The sequence below is a fragment of the Heptranchias perlo genome, chromosome 32 (genome assembly GCF_035084215.1).
Source record: "Heptranchias perlo isolate sHepPer1 chromosome 32, sHepPer1.hap1, whole genome shotgun sequence".
In the NCBI taxonomy this organism is placed as follows: Eukaryota; Metazoa; Chordata; class Chondrichthyes; order Hexanchiformes; family Hexanchidae; genus Heptranchias; species Heptranchias perlo.
The window spans coordinates 3576800-3600925 of record NC_090356.1 but is presented as its reverse complement, the minus strand read 5'-3'; the positions used below and the strand labels follow the sequence as shown (position 1 = coordinate 3600925).

The 24126-nt window shown below is 41.7% G+C and overlaps 1 protein-coding gene across 1 annotated transcript in view; it reads right to left on the bottom strand.

Annotated features, from left to right (window-relative positions):
- Positions 1-24126, bottom strand: part of camta1a (calmodulin binding transcription activator 1a) — an 801272-nt gene that overhangs the window by 741103 nt on the left and 36043 nt on the right. Inside the window, exon 2 of the mRNA XM_067970230.1 lies at positions 23321-23439. Coding sequence (XP_067826331.1) covers positions 23321-23439 — 119 coding nt within the window. The remainder of the gene's footprint in view (positions 1-23320; positions 23440-24126) is intronic.

The window sequence follows — 24126 nt, the reverse complement described above, 5'->3', positions numbered from 1 at the left end:
GACCAAGGAGGACAAGAGTAGGAAATGCAACACTTACAGGAGGTGTGTGTTGTAGAGAAGAATTTTATTATAAAGATGAAAAGACCAATAGATACAATAAGCTTGTCCCTTTTTCATTCATCAACCTCACCTACCCACCTTCTCACATCCATCAAAGTATTTTCTCTCCAGAAATGCATCTAATTGACTCTTGAAACCAAGCAAGAGGGACGACAGCCAAAACAGAGAACACGTTAATTTGCAGGCTACAGTACATCTTTTAAGTATTTGTACATAAATGAACCAATGGTGACGATGCTAGATGTTTCTATGCTACATGGAGACTTTTTAAAAAATGAACAGAGCATTTACTCATGTCAGTTATAATACAGCATACAGCAAGAAAAACACAATACGATTGACCTTGACCTAACCTTGAAAAACATGGTACCATCAAAAAAGTGTTGTGCACCAGCTGGAAATTTAAATGTACAAACTTCTTTCCGAATCTATTTTTTTTTTAAATAGCTAAGTTCTCCCATGTATAAAGAAGCTCTGAACAGAACATTTTTCATTTAATGTAGAAGTCATTTTACTTTAAATAGAAGAAGAGGAGAAATAATGTGCATGAATACAGCAACTTTCAATAGCAAAAAAGTAGTGATATTGTACCAACTTATGTACTACATGCATTTTTCATGGAGTAGTACAGCACATCTACTAGGTGAAAAAGGGTCAGTGGGACAGGTCTGCTGCAGCAGACCTAGGAGGTTCCAACATCATTACCCAGTTTTACAACAGCCAGAAATTGGCATCATCTGTAAGATCAGACAGTTCCCATACAGTAAAGGGCAGTGTCAATATACCTTGCATCAGCAGTGGTCATCGTACTGATTGAGGAAAAGTGGAGAGATAGCAAACTGTGGTCCCTGGTCACGGGAAGGTATTGGAAGAGCAGTGTTCAAGCAAAGACCCACAACCTATAAGTATGACTCTCCATTTTTCTTTACTGTGTGCTGTTGTTTTCTATTAGGCCCTTTGGAGGACCAAGATGGCGGAATAACTCTCAGATCCCACATACTATCAGAAGGTTGGAGTATGCCTCCTTTATAGGTGACAACATGCTGGCAGCTGGGATGCTATGCACCTATCAACAGCTCACTATTTATCTACAAACACGCAATTAGCATAGAACGCGAATGCTGAAGCAAGTCATGCCAATACTGAATCTACTGTAATTATCATTACCACCACTACATGTTTTAATGAAATATATATTACAATATCTAGTATAGATTGTAGTCAAGTAAAAAAAAATCTACATTAAGTGTTAATGGCACCTTTAAAAACAACTGCATGGTTTCTGTACATTACAGTTGGAACCGCCACACAAAGACTGAATTTCTGAGGGATTTCTGAAGTGGTTGAAATTATTCTCTTCTTAACATACCACTGACACATGGAGTCTGAAGTCCAAATTCATGCTTGGCCCACACTGGACTTTCCTCAGTTTATGATCACAATCTGCAAAGACCATCACCCTAAAACTGATGTACTTAAGGCCACCATAATCGAGTGTTTCTGTCCAGATAGGCAAAGTTTATATACAGCAAAAAGTACAGTTTGTGGTATTCCAGAATATTCTTGCTTTTGAGTCAAAGAGCTTCCAAGCTCAAATCAGAGGCATTGGAGGAAATGCTAGAATGAGGTTCAGAAGCAGGGCTAATTAGCATTGCTCAGGAGTACCACCTAACGAATGGACACAAAAAGCTGCAGGTAGCAGCAGCTGCTACATACCTCTTCATTTGGACATGGGTATGGATTGTGTGTAGAAACGATTTTAAGTATTTAAAAATACAGGATGCTCTCGTGGTCCAGATCATAAGAACATAAGAAATAGGAGCAGGAGTAGGCCATACAGCCCCTCGAGCCTGCTCCGGCATTCAATCAGATCATGGCTGATCTACGACCTCAACTCCACTTTCCTGCCCAATCCCCATATCCCTTGATTCCCTTAGAGTCCAAAAATCTCTTGATCTCAGCCTTGAATATATTCAGTGACTCAGCATCCACAGCCCTCTGGGGTAGAGAATTCCAAAGATTCACAACCCTCTGAGTGAAGAAATTCCTCATCTCAGTCTTAAATGGTCAACCCTTTATCCTGAGACAATGCCCCCTGGATCGAGACTCTCCAACCAGGGGAAACAGCCTCTCAGCGTCTACCCTGTCAAACTCTCACAGAATCTTATATGTTTCAAACCTCTCATGAGAGTATAAGCCCATTCTACTCAATCTCTCCCCATAGGGCAACCCTCTCATCCCTGGAGTCAATCTAGTGAACCTTCGTTGCACCCACTCAAACATCCTTCCTTAGGTAACGAGACCAAAACTGTACACAGTATTCCAGGTGTGGTCTCACCAAAGCCCTGTACAATTGCAGCAAGACTTCCTTACTCTTGTAGTCCAACCCCTTGCTTACTACTCTTCTTAGCAACAATATAAGCCTCTTTTAATCTAATACTATCCTTAACTTCTTTAGTTAGCCACGGATGGATCACTTTTCCAGTGGAGTTTTCATTTCTCAATGGAATGTATATTCATTGAGAATTATGAAATATTCACCATTGCTTATCTACCATCATATTTTTAATCTAATTTCCTAATATACCTTAACCAACTCATCTCTCATACCTATGCAATTGGTTTTGTTTAAGTTTAAGATTCCAGTTTCGGACTTAAGTACGTCACTCAAACTCAAATGTGAAATTCTATCATTTTATGATCACTCTTCCCCAGAGGATCCCTTATAAGGAGATTACTAATTAACCATGTATCATTAGACAAGACATGATCTAAAATAGCCTGTTCCCTGGTTGGTCCCACGACACACTGTTCCAGGAAACTGTCTTGAATGCATTCCATGAACTCGTCCTCCAAACTACTTTTGCCAATTTGATTTGCCCACGATTATTGCATTACTTTTGTTATTTCTTGATTAATACTCAGTTGATGTTCTGTGGATGGACTATGAGAGGGGAGGAAAAAAAGATATGTATATACGAAGAAGTGTGTGGTCTGTTCAGCACCTGCAACAAATACAAGAACTTTGTCTTATTAGGTTTGTATATATGCTTGCAAGGTGACAAAAATTCTAGATGGATTCCACTTGCTTTCTTAAATCTAAAATAGCTGCATTGTCTGATTCACAATGAGTTAGATCTAGGCAACGCATTGTGCATCTTGGATTATGAGGTGGGTAGGGAGTGTGTCAGCAAGAATTCTTTGGCTGCAGACATTGAAGTATTAAGCCAGATAAAATTCCAGACAATTTCTATTTACCTCAATCATTTCATGGAGTGGTCTTCATGATCTTGGGGACTAATCTTCAAGAAATATTAAGAAAATGTGCACTATTGACAAAATAGCATTGTTGCTTTGACCTACAAAAGAATTAAGGGGGATAAAAGTCAAGGCCTTTCTATGGTTCCATAGTTCTTATTGGATTTCTGAAGATTGTTCAGACTAAAAGGACTCCTTGAGCGTTTGGCTTACACATTTTGTTTTTAAATGCTCCCTACCCGAGGTGTATAGCTAAAAACTACTCCAAGAGACTGTTTCTCTCCAAGAGACTGCAAGAAAGAACCAAGAGATCATTGGGCTCCAACAGATACTATGTGATATAAAATGTAAACCGTATTTTAAAGTATATGTCTAATATCTTCACTTCTGTACATAAGTGATTTTCGCCTGTAAAAATCTGATTCATTGTGTAATATTATGCACTATCCAATATACTGAAGACATAGTGGGAATCCTGTCTGCAATTTACCACAATCAGGTGTAATTGTTAGACTGTTGCTATGTTATCTCTGCAAGGGGAGAAAGCAAAAAACATAATTCAGATCCTAAAGGATGCTGTCCAATCATGGAATCTCGTCAACTATTTAAATGAAAAAATGGTTAAAAGCCAAATTCCAACAATCTTTTCCTCATTGGAAGAGAAAAATGGGTAAGAGGTAAAAGTTACAAATTCCAGTTGATTTCTTTTCACCTAAATTGACTTGTGCATTGTTTGCTTGTAAGGTTAATAAAGTTTTGCAGCATTCCTTGACACTTCTATTTAAAGATACGAATCTACTGCCCTGGCATTGATTAACAGTTGTCATTGCTCTGCTTGAATTGTAATCAATAGAATATATACATGCTAGTGTGCTAACCAAGGGCAGCAATTCATTCTGCTTCTGCGACTTTGCAGCTTGCCAACTCATTACTGCTGTTCCAAATGGAATACTTAATTAAAATATTACTAACCATCTCTGAAATGAATTGGCATAAAGGGACACAATGCTGCGTGTGACAGGCTTTCAATTGTAATATTATGGTTATCGGAGGAAAATACTGAAAAGAAAAATCGAAGGTTTTTTTTAAAAATAAAAGAACATAAGACACGAAAGAATGATAGATTAGACGAAAGACTCTCCCGTACTGTGTTTTATTCCATTTTCTTCATATTGGCAGTTACGTTCAGTCACTGGAAACGCATCATGTCAGCAAATTGCTAGCTGAAAACATGACGTGTTAACAGGTCGGTATAATTCGAACATTCTATTCCCATTGGCCTATAGATTCATCCCTCTGTAAAAGATTATATCAGTAGGGAACACTTCATTAAAAAAGCAATTTTACCTAAACTACGACAGACATTGTTATGCGTCCTACCCTGCAGAATAGAAGTGAAGGCAATTCATACCCTTGTCAGTGGGTCAACCAGAAATCAGTGCAGACTTGACTGCTCACGAATATCAATCTGTTTTTATCAAAACACCTCTAGCACCTAGAGCTTTAAAAAAAATATAGGCTTTGAAAAGAAAACTTTTAAATTTCTTATTATTATTCCATGACAAAAAAAACCTATTTTCTCACACAAATCATAAAACAGCAAGAGAAAATCAACTCGAATAAAAAATTACAGCAGCATCCATAATCAAAATGAACATGAACGATGCCAGATATAATTTTTTTTTAAGTTATTTGAAGTTGAAACACATTTATCCATTGAATGTCTGATTTAAGATTTGCTTATACTTTGGGCAAAATACTTGACTGAAAAAGGAACAGAATAAGAATGAAGAACATGTTCCCTTTAAAAACAAGCTCATGCAGAAAAGGTCCAGGTTCAATTTCCAGTCTATGCTGAATTAGTTGATCTCAGCTGGGGTGTTGCAGCTGGTTGCAAGGCCCCTGGGCAAGGGAGAAGAAAATAAGCCACAATTTCTGCTCATCATCGCTATCCAGTGAACCTACTGCTAAGCGCATGTGCAAACTTCAAGTAAGAATAGAAACGGGCTCAGCTTTGATGTCAAATTGCCTGCCAACAATCACTGTCTGGACTAACCAGATGAAGAATGAATACTAGTGCAAGGTACCCGACAGAGAATGCACCTGTGGAACCATACCTTAGCAGAAGCCAATGTCTTCAGGAGACAGAGGTTTAAAAAGCAGGGGGAAATAGCAAAACAGAAATGGATGCAGTACCTTGTAAGGTCTTCAAACATTATGCATCTTCCATGCATCATACATAGCTCGCTTGACAAATTATGACCACGTATATAAAAAATGTCATGACATTGCAGATAGGAGTTGCCACACATGGTCTCCTACTCCTGAGTTGTATTAATACCACAGGCGTCCAACTATTGCAACCAATGTATTCTGACCGGAAGCTGACCTGAAATTTAATACTAATGCCCCACCCCTCCTCAAAAAAAATCTCTGCAAGGTCTGTAATGACAGATGGGTGGGTTTGTAGTATGTGGAGAACACATCTATCTTTATACACCATTCAGTGTCTTATACACACTGTAGGAACACACCCAAGTATTACAGATTTAAGTGAGGAGCCTCTTGCTTAGGAGCACCACATGACAGGACCAATCTGTCAAAGGCACTTATGTGCTGCAGTTAAATCTACACAGTAATATTTAGTAAACATGCAAAAATTGCTCCAAGTAGCATCTTTGATATACCACCAATTGAAACTCTACAGAGATGCTCAGGGAACAGCCATGAAAGAGGTGGAATAGCCCTTAATCTGTTCCCAGGCAACTTCATTGCAAGACATTAACAGGGTCCGGACATGGAATATTGCCTATTTCACTGCTCTATTTTAGCCATGTCTAAAGTTGTATGGTCCTTTGGTGAACAAACCCTGCCCAGTGGGCCTTGTTGCATTCCATCCTAACCTGATTAGATCCTGATCAGTAAATTGCTTGGCCAAGTGCATCCATTGACTTGGATTCTCAGTTGCTGTGTCAGCTTGGCTCAGTTGGTAGCATTCTTATCTGAGTCAGTCACTTTACTTCAAAGTAACTCATTGTATGTGAAGCACTGAGATATCTGAGATATGATAAGGCTCTATATAAATGTAGGATTGCCTTTCTTTCCTTTCAGGTGGAGTGGAGGGACTTATCACTTGTATTGTAGATTTCTAATGCCGGGAGAGAATTTGAAGGACAACAACTGAGCCTACAACTGGATTTCGTTTAGTCTCTGTGGACCCAGTATACTAGGTCTATTTTCAGTTGCTTAAGTGGATCCAGAACCTTGTCACCACAGTCCACAAGGATGTAGCCATGAGAATCCCATTAAATTAATTCTGCCATAGGTTAAACCAGATTTGGAGGAAGGGTTCCACTCAAGTGCCAGGGACCCTTGGAACCAGTAAATTGAGATTTCAGGTGACTCTTATGTTAAACACTTGTGTGTTTGAAGCTTTTATCTAACAATGTATCATAAGTCAATTAGTCACTATCTTTCTCCTCTCCCACGTAATAAGAACATAAGAAATAAGAGAAGGAGCAGGCCATACGGCCCCTCGAGCCTGCTTCGCCATTCAGTAAGATCATGGCTGATCTTCGACCTCAACTCCACTTTCCTGCCCTATCCCGTATCCCTTTAAGTCCAAAAACATATCGCTCTCAGTCTTGAATATGCTCAACGACTGAGCATCCACAGTCCTCTGGGGTAGAGAATGCCAAAGATTCACCACCCTCAGTGAAGAAATTCCTCCTCATCTCAGTCCTAAATGGTCGACCCCTTATCCGGAGACTATGTCCCCGAGTTCTAGACTCTCCAGCCAGGGGAAACAGCCTCTCACCATCTACTCTATTAAGCCTTCTTAGAATCTTATATGTTTCAATGAGATCACCTCTCATTCTACTAAACTCTGGAGGAGTATCGGTCCAATCTACTCAATCGCTCCTCATAGGACAACCCTCTCATCCCAGGAATCAATCTATTAAACCTTCGTTGCACCATCGCCAAGGCAAGTAGATCCTTCCTTAGGTAGGGAGATCAAACTGCACACAGTACTCCAGGTGTGGTCTCACCAAAGCCCTGTACAATTGCAGCAAGACTTCCTTGCTCTTCATGCCAACCCCCTTGCAATCAAGGCCAACATTTGTAATTTGTTACCATCTTCCTACTCTCCTTCAGGGGACTCCTGGTCCCAATCACCTGTAAGTAGATGGGATCTTCCAGAGTAAGCTGAAGTATTTCTCTTGGCTGTGTGGGTCCAATCTGCCCCATTATGTACAGGAGCATAACCCTAGTTGATTGTCAAATTACTGAAGGTCTTATTCAGGGAGTTAAATTGGTCATGTAGTATGGTATTCGATTCCATAGCACACCATGAGGGGAAGGGCAGCAAATTCACCCATTTTTCCTCAAATCCTTCTCACCCAAGGATGTCTCAAAAGGGACAACCTCCAGTATAAATGACTATACCAGTGCTAGGAGATGAGGATTACCTATCCCCAAAGTGGAAGGCTGGAAGTATAAAAGAGGACGTTTCGGGATACTTTCTTGAATAATTATGTGGGAGGTCTCCTACTGTCGCTCAGAGGGATATTTAAACTTTATTTTGACTATCCATAAGCAAAGGTAATTCCAAGTGTACCTGTTGCCAACCAGTTCTGGGGTTGCTTCAGTAGTACAGCTCTTAGCAGTAGCTCTTGGGGCTTCCAAGCTAAGTGATAACCATCTGAAGGGAGTCCATGTTATTAGATCGATAATTACCTGCTTGGAGGGATCAGGTTTACCATGCTCTTGACTTGTACAAAGCTCAGTGCCAGCGATGTATTACGATGCCAGTCAGTGCCAATGAACCCTTGGTACCGAGGGCTGCAAAAGGGTCCAATGAGCGTTCAGCAACATCCAACTCAAGGTAGCTGCATTTCTTAGGCTTATATTGTGCTTGTCCGTCAAGTTCGAATGAATGCAGGAAAGACTGTGCAGCTGTTCCTTACAGGGAGTTTCCTGAACGGGATGTAAATTTGCAAGTTGCAGTATCATATTTAGGGGACAAGCATTTTGTAAAAGGATCGTGAGCAGCAACGATCATGGATGAACGGTTGCATTTTGCATAATATTTAAAGCCTTTAAGCAGGTGTTGGGGCAAAAATGCTGACCCAACTATGGAGGCATTTGATTAGATTTTAAACTAGGCAATATACAGCATAGGTCAGTGCAGAAGGGTGTACTATACAATCACAACTCCGTTTGGGCACACACTCTGCTGCGTTTAAAGCTTCAATTTGTGCCTTCGTCCTTTGCATACTAATGCTTGTTGGGTTTTGCCTGCTTTATTTGCTCTCTCCAAGGAGCACATTATGTTGATAATGAAGTCTCCTGTCGAATCGACAATGAGTCTCAGTTGTTAGGGATGTGCTGATTGAAGAGCAGTCCAATATGGTGTTACCATACAACCTAAAGGACATGGCTTCTCTTTTGTATGCTCACCCTGAAAAGTAGCTCAGTATGACATTTGCTGAAGGTACACATTCTTGGATCCTGAAAAACTTGAAAAAGGAACATAAAAACCCTTGACAGGCAGGTTAAGTTAACAGAATGTTTGATATTTTGTCTGACTAACCTAACCTACTCTTGTTGAAAGCCTCAAGACTTTTGAAGCAAGGGGCAAAGAACTTTGGGGAAAATGAGCTGCACAGGTCCTGGGGGTTTATATGATGCAGGAACAGGAGGCTACGTGTGGCATCGCCTATCTACGTTGCCAATGACAACATTTTTTAATGTGGATGCAGCACACAGTTACCCGAGAACCCATCAAACTAGGCTATACTCCTAGTGTGGAGAATGCAGAATATAGAATGGTAATTACCTTTTTTGATGTTATATTACCCTCCTCTATATTTTCTCCTCCTCCGTTCTCATTGGGCCAAAAATCTCCAGTAGCTTTGAATTTAAAATTGCATCCCTGTTTAGGAGATTTTTCAAGACAGTGGATGATCAGAGGAAAGACAGCTCATAAGACATAATGGGAAATATTAAAATTTCCTCTATGCTTTAATTTAAACCAAATCATCCAACAGATGTTTTATAAATAAAACAGCGGAAACAGATGAATCATTCTGCTAAATCCACCCATCAGGATGACCTTAACTCACAAATAATGAATGGTTAGGTTTTCCTGACTGAAGTCAACTGGGTATCCCACTAGTTATCATGCTGTATCCTTGGTTTCACTTGTACATACAATAAGCAGCTGATGGAAGTCCAAGATACCATACCAAAAACATCCAGCAATATTTATATAACCCCACACTCAGGACAGGAAAAACAACCTTGAATTTATGGAGCACACAAATAAACTCTCTTATGCTATGTACAAGTGAAATATGGAGAAGTCATCAAGAGTGATTAAGGCACGTAGCGTCAAAGAAGTCAGTTTTAGGAATCAGAACAACATAACAAAAGATCCAGCTACAAAGAAAACCTCAATCGAACACCCTATGAGACAGATCAAACACCTCCTCTTGTCAATCAAGGGTTTACTCATGCAATTAAGTATGATAAGGGATTCCTATCAACTACTTGGCAGCTAAACACTGTTACAGTTGATTAATATCCCATTTAATGTGGCTAATAGACATTAGATTATGGTGCTAATTTGTCCTAGTCCAGTGTCCATCTGTTCACAGATTCCACAGGCCCTGAAACTCAATTTAGCCTTGGTTTGAGTGCAAATCCTTGCATCACCATTAGCATAAACACAATGGGAGAATTCTCCTCTGGAATATACCATCAAATTTTGAGCACTGGATGACATCACCACATCAATCAATGAAGAAAACTGCCTTCCACTCTGCCTCCTTCTGCTTTTGCTAATAAAGAAAAAGGAAGTTCCAATTCAAGCAATTTTGGGTCAATATACTTAATATTTTATCAGCATGGCGTGATGCTGCTAAGCAGCAGTGATGCAAGATTACCCAATATTGGATGTGCCAACAAAATCAGTTCTACAAAAAGGTAAGATGCAGGCAACAGCTCTCTGCTACATGACCCAGCAATTTACCTTGGCCCCAATGTCCTACTGCATCAATGTGATATTTCCATTTCCCACACCAGCAGCCTCTATGAAAGAGTGTTGGCTGACTGGAAATCTTCTACTGTCGATTTGTGATCACCAGGATCTGGACATCATACGATCTTGTGGATTTGAACCCAGTGTGCCAACCTGAACTTCCCAGATTTTATTCCAGGGCCTATTAAGAAAGTGACCCATTTCAAATGATCAATAATATGGATTTTTAAATTTAATACAATTGTTTCACGTTAGCAAAATATGAGACAGACTACAGTTATTTTTAAATAGCTTTCACCTGGAATCTTTCAGGAATGCAACATTTTCCCAAATTTTAACATCCAGTGTAAACACTGGGCACGCTCAGGTCAGGTAGAGCAAGGGCAGACACAGCATAAAGCTGCCCCAACACCCACAGTAGCTATCCCCACTGCAGCAGTGTGATAATTCTACTTCTCACACCAAAAATCCTTGTAGCATCTAATTAAGATTACCAATTCATTGCCAATTGCAGGAAGTTTTGTGGAATAAAACTGGACAGAGGCTGTCCCAAATTCATTTCACAAAAGGAGTTTGAACTGATGGGTTCCGCAGGGCTCAGTACTAGGTCCTTTGCTTTTTGGGATACATATTAATGATTTGGACTAAATGTAGGGGGCATGATTAAGAAGTTTACAGATGGTACAAAAATTGGCCATGTGGTTGATAGTGAGGAGGAAAGATGTAGGCTGCAGGAATACATCAATGAACTGGTCAGGTGGGCAGAAAAGTGGCAAATGGAATTCAATCCAGAGAAGTGTGAGGTAATGCATTTGAGGAGGGCAAACAAGACAGGGGAGTACACAATAAATGGGAGGATATTGAAAGGTGTAGAGGAAGTGAGAGACCTTGGAATGCATGTCCTCAGATCCCTGAAGGTAGCAGGACAGGTAGATAAGGTGGTTAAGATGGCATATGGAATACTTTCCTTTAATAGCCAAGGCTTAGAAAAGAAGAGCAGGGAGGTTATGCTGGAATTGTATAAAACACTGGTTAGGCCACAGCTTGAGTACTGTGTACACAGTTCTGGTCACCACATTACAAGAAGGATGTAATTGCACTAGAGAGGGTACCGAGAAGATTTACGAGGATGTTGCCAGGGCTGGAGAATTATAGCTATGAGGAACGATTGGATAGGTTGGGGTTGTTCTCTTTGGAACAGAGGAGGCTGAGGGGAGATTTAATTGAGTTGTACAAAATTATGAGGGGCCTAGATAGAGTGGGCAGGAAGGACCTATCTCCCTTAGTAGAGAGGTCAATAACCAGGAGGCATAGATTTAAAGTGATTGGTAGAAGGATTAGAGGGGAGCTGAGGAAAAATATTTTCACCCAGGGGATGGTAGAGGTCTGGAACTCACTGCCTGAAAGGGTGGTAGAGGCAGAAACCCTCAACTCATTTTAAATGTACCTGGATGTGCACCTGAGTGCCGTGACCTACAAGGCTACGGACCAAGTGCTGGAAAGTGGGATTAGGCTGGGTGGCACATTTTCGGCTGGCATGGACACGATAGGCCGAATGGCCTCCTTCTGAACCGTAAATTTACTATGATTCTATGACAGCAGGAGACACGCGTCCCATTGAATTGGCTGGATTTGAATAGAAGTTGCAGAGATCAAAGGACAGTACCCTACCCAGTTCTCCTTCAATCCTAATCTTGCAGTTTCATTGTTCTCTTGGATGCCCTAATTTGCAATAGAGTACAAAAAAATGTGTCTGCATGCTCACCAGCAGTAAACCAGAAGCTGGATCAGCTCAGAAAGCTACCTGCATAGCCACCTTTCAAAACATCTCATTAGTAGATCTTCAGGATTGGCTTAACTGTATTGTACACATGGTGATCTATAGACTATGTGCAGCTTCTCATTTTTTTTTACTGCCCTAATCCCCAACAGTCTCAGATCAAAGGTGTCCAAAATTCAGCCCCATGCACAAGCATTCTGGCTTTCATGTCCCAGACAACTCAGTTCTATTCACGCTAATATTTCTTATATACTGGTTTGTTTGAATTTGTTGAGCCTAGAGATTTGGAACAGGCTGTTTTTAGTGCTGTTGAATCATTGGTGGTTAAATCCTAAATCAGAATGCCAAGATGCATTAGTATCAGCAACTTGAGATGTATGCAAATTAATAGGAACGTGCATTTAAATTTTATATGTGATCCTTAAGACTCCATGGTGTATACCTATGCAGCTCACCAGGACAAAAGCTTGCACATTCCCGTCTTACACCAAACACTGATTTCCCCCTCCTTTTCCATTTTATTGGCCCAACAATACCATAATTTCCCCACTTGAGTTCTGCCAATAAATTGTTGAGATTGCTACTCAGCTTTAATGTAGATTTAGATGCAGTCTCAGAGTTAAGAACTCTCCGATATAAAATGGAACACAGTCAAGTTCTTATGTTCCTTCACCACCACCTCCCTCCCCTTTACACCCACATATATCTTTCTAAATTTGTGGAACAGCATAATTCTGTAAAGCTGTGGAAAAACTTGGCATGCTGCAACTTGAGTTTTTTTTTTAAAAAAAAGCAACGCACATAAATTTTACGCTTTGTACATTCCACTTAATGTACGTTATTCTAATCACGGTTTGCGTGTTCCTGCACAGCCATTTTGTCAGTGTTTTTATGAACCGTATTCCTTCATATAGTGTCTGTTCAGTATTGAATGCAGAATATTTTATTTTCCCTGTTGGCTTTTGTACCTTTCTTTCAGTACAACACATGGAGAATAGGCATGGTGTGCTATAACTAGGGATTCAGAAAACCAAGTTGAAAAACATTGCTTACGCATTGTTTTTAAAAACCTTCAACCAAAGCAGATCTGCAATACATGCAGAAAATCAATTACTCTCTATAACTGATCAAGGGAATTCAATTTGATCTGTACCTCTTGTTCAATTTTCTTAAAGAAGTCCAAATTCTATATAAAGTTATGTAGCAAGAGTAATCTATCCAGAGGTTATGATATCACTATGCAGTATCCAAAACATGTTAGACATAAAGCAGCCACGAGGTCCATCCCGCTCTGTTACGGCTGGATTTCTCCACAACACAGTACGTGATTCTAAACGTGAAGGAGAAGCCTGTCTGAATAAACTACTGAAATGTATCTGTTTACATTAAAAGCCTTCCATCTATGATATGTAAGAGTGTTATATGGGGTGTCAACTTTTCACCATATTTATTGATGACTTGGATGAAGGAATAGAGAGTTGTATATTCAACTTTGCAGATGACACGAAGTTAGGAGGGATAATAAGTGCAGATGGGAGCAGGAGGTTATAAAAGGGACATATACAGATTAAGTGAGTGGGCAAAACTATGGCAAATGGGGTTCAATGTGAGCAAGTGTGAGGTCAGCCACTTTGGACCCTAGAAAGGTAAATGGAATAATTTCTAAATGGTGAGAAACTAGGAACTGTAGAGGGGCAGAGATTTGAGAGTCCAAGTTGACAAATCATTAAAAGCTAGTAGACAGGTACAAAAAAAAATCAAAAAGGCTAATGGAATGTTGGCCTTTATCTCAAGGAGGCTGAAATACAAAGAGTAGGAAGTTGTGCTCCAGTTGTATGGCGCCTTGGTCAGACCCCCATCTGGAGTACTGCATTCACTTTTGTGCACCAAACCTGAGGAAGGATATAATGGCCTTGGAGGGGGTGCAGCACAGATTCACCAGAATGATATAGGGGCTTAGAGGGTTAAACTATGAGGGCAGATTGCATAAACGTGACTTTCATTCCCTTGAGCATAGAAGATTGCAGGGTGATCTGATTAAGGCGTTTAAAATGTTAAAAGGATTTGACAGGATAGATACGGACAAACTATTTCCTCTGGTGGGGGAATCAAGAATAAGGGAACAAAATCTTAAAATTAAGAGCTAGGCCATACAGGAGCGAAATCAGGAAGCACTTTTTCACTGAAAGGATAGCAGAAAACTGGAACTCTCTCCCTGAAAAGGCTGTGAATGCTAGGACAAATGGAGCTTTCAAGCCTGAGATAGATAGATTTTTGTTAGGCAAGGGTATGAACCAATATGGAGCAAAGGCAGGTAAATGGAGTGGAGATGCAGATCAGCCATGAAATAATTGAATGGCTGAGCAGGCTCGAGGGGCTGAATGGCACAGTCATTTCCCTATAGAGGCCTCACAACCAATCAGATCAGAGAACCAGAGACCCCGAGACCCCGCTCCCTTCAATCACTCAATTCCAATACAATAAAAAAAACTCAACAGATCAGCTGCTTTTGCCGGCTGGTTTTCCCAAGATGAATGCTACGCGTCACTGAGGCTTTCTTTTTGTATTTTGTTTTATATAGTATATACCCTGACTCAACATGAGCATCACCATAGAAGTTCCCCCTAGTCTTTAATATAAATTTGAATCCCTTTTTAACCAGGCTGCATTGAACTCTTCTTTATAAAGTCAAAATATCCTGTCACAGAACTAGATTTTTGGTTCTGGCTAGTTGATCAAATTTTCCTCGATTTGCATATCCAGATGATCAAAATTTTCACACAGCTGTCAGCTGAAGTTGTTTCATTATATGAATTCTGGCTGCTGCAAATTTATATTTAAACTTCAATTTTATGTAAGGGAATATATAATAGTCATAAATTCATCAAATTATCTATTTCCTTGAAAGTTCTAGCCTAATTGATCATCACCAGTATGATTTTCAGCATGGCAGACTACAGGTGATCTGTAGGTACATTACCCATCTCTGGAACTCTGCTCGTGAACACTTTGGCAAATCATCTATCATTGCTTTGGACATCCGTAAAATCAGCTATATTGTGGCACCTTCTAAACAGGTTATATGGCTCCCCACTAAAGCCGTGACTATCTGGTTTTCTCTCTATTTGTGCTACAGCTAATGGCTCACTCTCACTCCCAGTTGCTATTACTCAGGGGCTCCTTTCTCCTACTTTGTTCCTTCTTCCTGTCAATTACCTCCTCCACTGATCATCCAATCGTATTCATTCACCTGGTGATGCTTCCAAATCTACATTCATCCGATCATGCATCTTGGTGCACACAGCCTTCATTCGTCTCAAAGTGCAATGGTTGACCTCCACGCTCTTCAATGGGATAATGAAAATCTTGTTTCTTTCCGTTGTTAAATTACACTATTTCTTCATGTCTCTTGCAAATCTAAACATCAGCTATATCATCTTACCTTTGATAGCTCTACTCATTCCTTTTTCATTTATCGACATCATTTGCTTCACTATTTTCTCTGAACTCAAATGGAATTCCCACATCTCACCCATTGCTTCCAAAATGTTGTAGTTTCTCTTTTGCATCAAAAAATTTATCTTCTCCTCTGAAGTGCTTAACTCTACAAAGCACAAGTTTGTCCAATAGAATGTGGCCACCTTAACTGGTACACTGCACTCCTGGACAGGATGCAAGAAAAAGTAGTCACCGAACAGATTATTCACACTCACCCCAGCTTCTCATTCCATTGTAATCTTTTGTGTTGCTCTCTATTTCATCAATACAACTGTAGTCAGTGTGCCTCTGAATTTTCAAGCTTAAAATACACCATCCAATATGCTTATCTTCCTCTTTACATTCTATCCATGTTGAAATCAAAACTCACTGCACAATCTTCTGTCACTCGCTATTTGCCAGCACCTCAAAACCAGGAACTCCTTACCTCCAAGACTTCTCTTCCTCCTGCAAATTTATCTGAATTTGAAACCCAAACCTAGTGTCTTCTAATCATTACTTCCTAATATAGCTCATTTTCATTTTCTCTTTTCAACCTTCATAGTGACTACATTATGGACCTTTGTCAATAAAAAAAATCAGATAAAGCTGAACAGTAAACTTTTAGGTGTTAGTAGATGTCAGTGCAGACACTTTTGCTTCTCACTGTACATTTTAAATAAATCATTTTAAAGCTGTACAGAATTCCTCTTTCTGTATTAATTGGTGGGTTTAAGGAGCATCATTTGGAGTGGTCACAAAGTGGCAGAGGGTCTTCCATATGTTCTAACTCTTCCCAACAGAAGGAACTCGCCCTTGAAGATGTCAGATTTAGCTCTGACATTTCTTATCTATACCAGAGGCCTTTCTTAAGAAATCTAAGTGAAAAAATTTCTAGTGCGTTATGCAATCTAACTTTCTACACACTTGGTGTCTCACTTGGGCGAATCATAGGCATGTTCACGGGATGTGGGCGTCGCTGGCGAGGCCAGCATTTATTGCCCATCCCTAATTGCCCTTGAGAAGGTGGTGGTGAGCCGCCTTCTTGAACCGCTGAAGTCCGTGTGGTGACGGTTCTCCCACAGTGCTGTTAGGAAGGGAGTTCCAGGATTTTGACCCAGCGACAATGAAGGAACGGCGATATATTTCCAAGTCGGGATGGTGTGTGACTTGGAGGGGAACGTGCAGGTGGTGTTGTTCCCATGTGCCTGCTGCTCTTGTCCTTCTAGGTGGTAGAGGTCGCGGGTTTGGGAGGTGCTGTCGGAGAAGCCTTGGCGAGTTGCTGCAGTGCATCCTGTGGATAGTGCACACTGCAGCCACGGTGCGCCGGTGGTGAAGGGAGTGAATGTTCAGGGTGGTGGATGGGGTGCCAATCAAGCGGGCTGCTTTATCTTGGATGGTGTCGAGCTTCTTGAGTGTTGTTGGAGCTGCACTCATCCAGGCAAGTGGGGAGTATTCCATCACACTCCTGACTTGTGCCTTGTAGATGGTGGAAAGGCTTTGGGGAGTCAGGAGGTGAGTCACTCGCCACAGAATACCCAGCCTCTGACCTGCTCTAGTAGCCACAGTATTTATATGGCTGGTCCAGTTAAGTTTCTGGTCAATGGTGACCCCCAGGATGTTGATGGTGGGGGATTCGGCGATGGTAATGCTGTTGAATGTCAAGGGGAGGTGGTTAGACTCTCTCTTGTTGGAGATGGTCATTGCCTGGCACTTATCTGGCGCGAATGTTACTTGCCACTTGTGAGCCCAAGCCTGGATGTTGTCCAGGTCTTGCTGCATGCGGGCTCGGACTGCTTCATTATTTGAGGGGTTGCGAATGGAACTGAACACTGTGCAGTCATCAGCGAACATCCCCATTTCTGACCTTATGATGGAGGGAAGGTCATTGATGAAGCAGCTGAAGATGGTTGGGCCTGGGACACTGCCCTGAGGAACTCCTGCAGCAATGGCCTGGGGCTGAGATGATTGGCCTCCAACAACCACTACCATCTTCCTTTGTGCTAGGTATGACTCCAGCCACTGGAGAGTTTTCCCCCTGATTCCCATTGACTTCAATTTTACTAGGGCTCCTTGGTGCCACACTCGGTCAAATGCTGCCTTGATGTCAAGGGCAGTCACTCTCACCTCACCTCTGGAATTCAGCTCTTTTGTCCATGTTTGGACCAACGCTGTAATGAGGTCTGGAGCCGAGTGGTCCTGGCGGAACCCAAACTGAGCATCGGTGAGCAGGTTATTGGTGAGTAAGTGTCGCTTGATAGCACTGTCGACGACACCTTCCATCACTTTGCTGATGATTGAGAGTAGACTGATGGGGCGGTAATTGGCCGGATTGGATTTGTCCTGCTTTTTGTGGACAGGACATACCTGGGCAATTTTCCACATTGTCGGGTAGATGCCAGTGTTGTAGCTGTACTGGAACAGCTTGGCTAGAGGCGCAGCTAGTTCTGGAGCACAAGTCTTCAGCACTACAGCTGGGATGTTGTCGGGGCCCATAGCCTTTGCTGTATCCAGTGCACTCAGCCGTTTCTTGACATCACGTGGAGTGAATCGAATTGGCTGAAGACTGGCTTCTGTGATGGTGGGGATATCGGGAGGAGGCTGAGATGGATCATCCACTCGGCACTTCTGGCTGAAGATGGTTGCAAACGCTTCAGCCTTGTCTTTTGCACTCACGTGCTGGACTCCGCCATCATTGAGAATGGGGATGTTTGCAGAGCCTCCTCCTCCCGTTAGTTGTTTAATTGTCCACCACCATTCATGACTGGATGTGGCAGGACTGCAGAGCTTTGATCTGATCTGTTGGTTGTGGAATCGCTTAGCTCTGTCTATAGCATGTTGCTCCGCTGTTTAGCACGTATGTAGTCCTGAGTTTTAGCTTCACCAGGTTGGCACCTCATTTTTAGGTACGCCTGGTGCTGCTCCTGGCATGCTCTTCTACATTCCTCATTGAACCAGGGTTGATCCCCTGGCTTGTTGGTAATGGTGGAGTGAGGAATATGCCGGGCCATGAGGTTACAGATTGTGCTGGAATACAATTCTGCTGCTGCTGATGGCCCACAGCGCCTCATGAATGCCCAGTTTTGAGCTGCTAGATCCGTTCTGAATCTATCCCATTTAGCACGGTGGTAGTGCCACACAATACGTTTGATGGTGTCCTCAGTGCGAAGACGGGACTTCATCTCCACGAGGACTGTGCGGTGGTCACTCCTACCAATACTGTCATGGACAGATGCATTTGCGACAGGTAGATTGGTGAGGACGAGGTCAAGTAAGTTTTTCCCTCGTGTTGGTTCGCTCACCACCTGCCGCAGGCCCAGTCTAGCAGCTATGTCCTTCAGGACTCGGCCAGCTCGGTCAGTGGTGGTGCTGCCGAGCCACTCTTGGTGATGGACATTGAAGTCCCCCACCCAGAGTACATTTTGTGCCCTTGCTACCCTCAGTGCTTCCTCCAAGTGGTGCTCAACATGGAGGAGGACTGATTCATCAGCTGAGGGAGGACGGTAGGTGGTAATCAGCAGGAGGTTTCCTTGCCCATGTTTGACCTGATGCCATGAGATTTCATGGGGTCCAGAGTCAATGTTGAGGACTCCCAGGGCCACTCCCTCCTGACTGTATATCACTGTACCGCCACCTCTGGTGGGTCTGTCCTGCCGGTGGGACAGGACATACCCAGGGATGGTGATGGAAGAGTCTGGGACGTTGGCTGAAAGGTATGATTCTGTAAGTATGGCTAGGTCAGGCTGTTGCTTGACTAGACTGTGGGACAGCTCTCCCAATTTTGGCACAAGTCCCCAGATGTTAGTGAGGAGGGCCTTGCAGGGTCGACTGGGCTTGGTGTTTTGCCGTTGTCGTGTCCGGTGCCTAGTGGTCCGATGCCGGGTGGTCCGTCCGGCTTTATTCTTATTGTGACTTTTCGTAGCGAGATTTTACAACTGAGTGGCTTGCTAGGCCATTTCAGAGGGCAATTAAGAATCAACCACATTGCTGTGGGTCTGGAGTCACATATAGGCCAGACCGTACTAGTATTTTAATTCCAGATTTTTATTTAATTAATTGAATTTAATTAATTAATTGAATTTAAATTCGCCAGCTGCTGTGGCGGGATTTGAACTCATGACACTGGATTTTAGTCCAGGCCTCTGGATTACTAGTCCAGTAACATAACCACCATGCTACCGTACCCTATAAACACTGAAATCAAGGGAGAAGTGGGAAGATAGCTGATTGGCAGTGCTCAAGGTCTGTTAGGAATCAAGTAAACAGTAGTTGCAAAAGGAACTAAAGTTGTTTGTTTGCACTTACTATATAACAATCCAACCAAACAGTTTGCACTTGGAGCTTTCACCTCAGAGGCACTGAGCAGAAGCTGGAAGCTGCTCTAAGAGCCAAGATTTGTGGGCTATAATTCTAACAGATCAATAACAACAAAAACTTGCATTTATATAGCGCTCTTAATGTAGTAAAAAGTCCCAAGGTGCTCACGATCATCACTGGTTTCACTACTGACCACACTCCTCTTCATTGTGTGTTAAGTCTGCTAGTTGAAGTCCCTTTGGACTCTTCTAGGTCATCTCATTGATCTCCTTTTGTTTGAACCTAGAAACCTCATGCCAGTCCAGTGGCATCGGATAAAGTTCCCTCAGATGGCTCTGGAAGATAGCCCAATCAGGAAGAATTATTTTTCTTTCCTTGATAAAACATGCTAAATTTTATCAGGGTGGCCTTTTTCAGGTATTTTGATTCTTCAAATGAAAAGTCCTAACTGGGGAATCTTGAAATGACCCTCGAGGTCTCAATTTGATTGGTGGGTTTGAGCTAAGGGCCTGAGGGATTCTGTTGCTCATCATTTTGTGGTGGCCCATGGGGTCTACCTGCTTGGCAATTAAAAACGCTTTTCTTTTACATTTCGTTACCTTTTGTTATCCAGCCAAAACTTCTTCCAATTAAACATTGATAAGACCGAAGCCATTATCTTTGTCCCCCGCCACAAACTCCGTTCCCTAGCCACCAATTCCACGTGGCAACGGTCTCAGGCTGAACCATACTGTTCACAAGCTCAGCATCCTATCTGACTCCGAGCTGAGCTTCCAATTCCACATCCTCTCCATCACCATGAACAGCTATTTCCACCTCCGTAATATTGCCCATCTCCACTCCTGCCTCAGCCCATTTGCTGCTGAAACCCTCATCCATTCTTTTGTTTCCTCCAGACTCAACGATTCCAATGCCCTCCAAGCTGGCCTCCAGCTTTCCACCCTCCATAAACTTCAGCTCCTCCAGAACTCTGCTAAATCTTATCTCGCACCAAGTCCCATTAACCCATAATCCCTGTGCTCGTTGGCCTACGTTGGCTCCCAGTCCCCGAAAGCCTTCATTTTAAAATTCTCATCCTCATGTTCAAATCCCTCCATGGCCTCACCCCTCCCAATCTCTGTAACCTCCTCCAGCCCTACAACCCTCCGAAAGCTCTGCCTTCCTCCATCTCTAGCCTCTTGTCCATCCCCGATTTCCTTCCCCTACCACAAGCGCCTGTGCCTTCAGCTGTCTCGGCCCCAAGCTCTGGAATTCCCTCCCTAAACCTCTCCACCTCTCTCTCCGTCTTTAAGACCCTCCTTAAACCTACCTCTTTGTCTAAGCTTTTAGTCACCTGTCCTAAAGTCTCCTTCTTTGGATCAATGTCAATTTTTGTCTGATTATGCTCTTGTGGAGCACCTTCAGACATTTTACTATGTTAAAAGCACTCAATTAAGTTGTTTGCTTTCCTGGCTAATCATTCCTTTTGGTATTAGCTCTTTATATGGCCACACTACGTCAGTAAATGTACAGGCTAGCAGTCAAATAATTGCCAATGGTTTGGTTTGTGTCTGTAATCCTGTTTAATTGTGTTCATTGACATTGTTATGTACTGTACAAGATGCTGACTGTTTTGAATCTTGTCTTATGCAATTCTTATGGTTACAATTTTTGCATTCTGCGTCAAGAAAATGTTAAGTAAATACAGTAGTGCAAAAAAGCAACACAAACTGATGAATGAAAAATTGATTGCAGTCCAACAAAAAAGGAGGGGGAAACAGTACCTTTATGCTAACAGTATTTTATTTAGATTGAAGTTTACCCTGCAGAAAAGGTTAAATGTTTGTCACCAACTTACAGTTTGTAATTCCTTTCTTTAGTCAGCTGCAGTTTCAAATCACAACCTCTGAACATACAAGTTAAATCTAGGAATTATCAATGCAATCATTGATCCCAATCTGGTTTAATACATAGATATCTTTTTAAAAAGTTATAAAATATGGTAACAGCTTTCCTGACACCACTGCTATAAGCTATGAAATCAGTGACGGGTCAGATAAACTCGTGGTGCTTTTATAATCAAACAAATTATTGTAATACTTACAGCAACCTGTTATTAAGATAACTGCTACATTAATTTGACACCCTTCTTAAAAAAGATTGAATTCATCACTGCCCACTACTGTGACTGAAGAGCAGCTTTAATTAACAAATCTGCTTTCTCTATCACAGAAGCATAAGCAAATGTGCACTTATCAATAAAAATGAGATAATCCTCATAAAAGTTACAGTCCTTTAATATTTAACAGCTGCAACGTGTGCTTGTGATAATCAACATGACTTCCACTGGGAAGTTTCATTAAATATCTGAAGTTTCCCTCCCCAGTTTTGTCCAGGGTTCAGTTATCCAACATAACTGACAATTTTCAAAATGCAGGACTCTATCAGATCTTCAAACAAACAAAAGAACAATATTATGAGAATATAGTTACTGCCAGGCTGAATACCCCAGCAAGCCATTTCCACTTTTGTCAGAAAATCACTCGGCGCTGCAACCAACTGACTCCAACCAGATCATCCTAAGCTGTGACCAGTGCAACAAAACCTGTAATGTTTGCATCCAGTTCATCAGTCATCACAGAACGTAAAGGAGAACTTGTGGGACTTCTGCTGACACAGTCATCCCTAATACAAGAAACAGCTATATACTGGTGGGGAGGTCAGGAAAACCGTGCTTATGAGCGAATACCAAAACAGCCTACACTGAAATGCCAGCACATCATCTCAATGCAAGGAACTGGGCACTGCATTTACAAAACATTCCTAATGAAAGCCTTGAGGGAGTTGTAACAAGCGCTGTTGAAGATCACATACTGTACATTCAGACAACATTGTGGAATAATATTATTAGAATTCTGATTCGAAGCATTTTTCATGATGCAGTGCCAGCCAGCTCATTGAGGCAGGGGGAGAAAGAAATATGCTAAGGGTATACAAGCCACTTACTGATCATCCCAGGCCATTTTTGTACACTTCATGATGAACAGTGAAAGATTATTAGCATGTTGCACAAACAGATTACCTGTCTTTGTAGTTATGGATGGGTATGTGTGCATGTATGCGTGTTCAAACCTTGACTAGTTGAGTTCCCAGTCAGATGTACTGTGCTGGTCCCCAATAGTTTACACCAGTGAAACTTCTCTGTTCGCATACAAACGTGCATTTTTTCCCGCTTTTTGAGAGGTCAAGCCATTACTTTGGATACCACTTCTTTCACCTGCCACCCATTCCTGCAACACCAACTGCACGGCCTGAAGTAAAGCTTCCAGCTCGGGAGACATCACCTGAAATATCACCAGGGCACTTATAATCGGAGAGAGGCAGCAGAAACAAACGCTTCACAGTACCTCATTTGTGTTCCAGCGGTGTCTTTCCTTTGGTAAAGCAGAACATTTTGGTAGACATTCGAGTAACTTCTTGGGTAAGAATATTTTCACATGACTGCCATTGCTGTTCCCATGATCATCTGAAATGAAGTGACATTGTATAAATTACTGACTGATCCAGAAGCTTATGGTCAAGGTCACATTAAGCAGAGAGTAACAAATACAGGCAAAAATCTTTGTGGTGGAAGCCAGGTCAATACATTCTGAAGAGGTCAATAATTTAAAATATAACTTTCGGAGGAAGTAGTATCAAGATTTTCTTTTTATAACTCCTTGAGTACGAAGTATCTTTCTCATTTTATCTCTTTTGCATTTTTAATACAACCGATGTTATCCCTTTGCTCTTTTTGGATTCAAAAATTTCTCATAGTTACAAATATTTTTCTAGTTTCTTTCCCTTGCCTCCCACCACCAAAATTTCTTCCCTCCTAAGTGTCAGCCTTGGCTCAGTGATAGCACCTCTGATCAGACAACTGCGGAGTCAAGTCCTCAACCAACACCACTAAAACACATTATCTGGTCACTTATCTCATTGCTGTTTGTGGAACTTTGCTGTGCACAAATTGGCTGCCGCGTTTCCCTACAATAGTGATTACACTTCAAAACAAAAAGTAATTCATTGGCTGTGAGTGCTTTGGGATGTGAAAGGTTCAATATGCAAATGCAAGTTTTTTTATTTCTCCTCTACTGAAGGTGCTAACTCTTGCTGAGATACAGTTCTGTGGGTGCCAGACACCTTCCAAAGCCTCATTCAAGTATGATGTAGA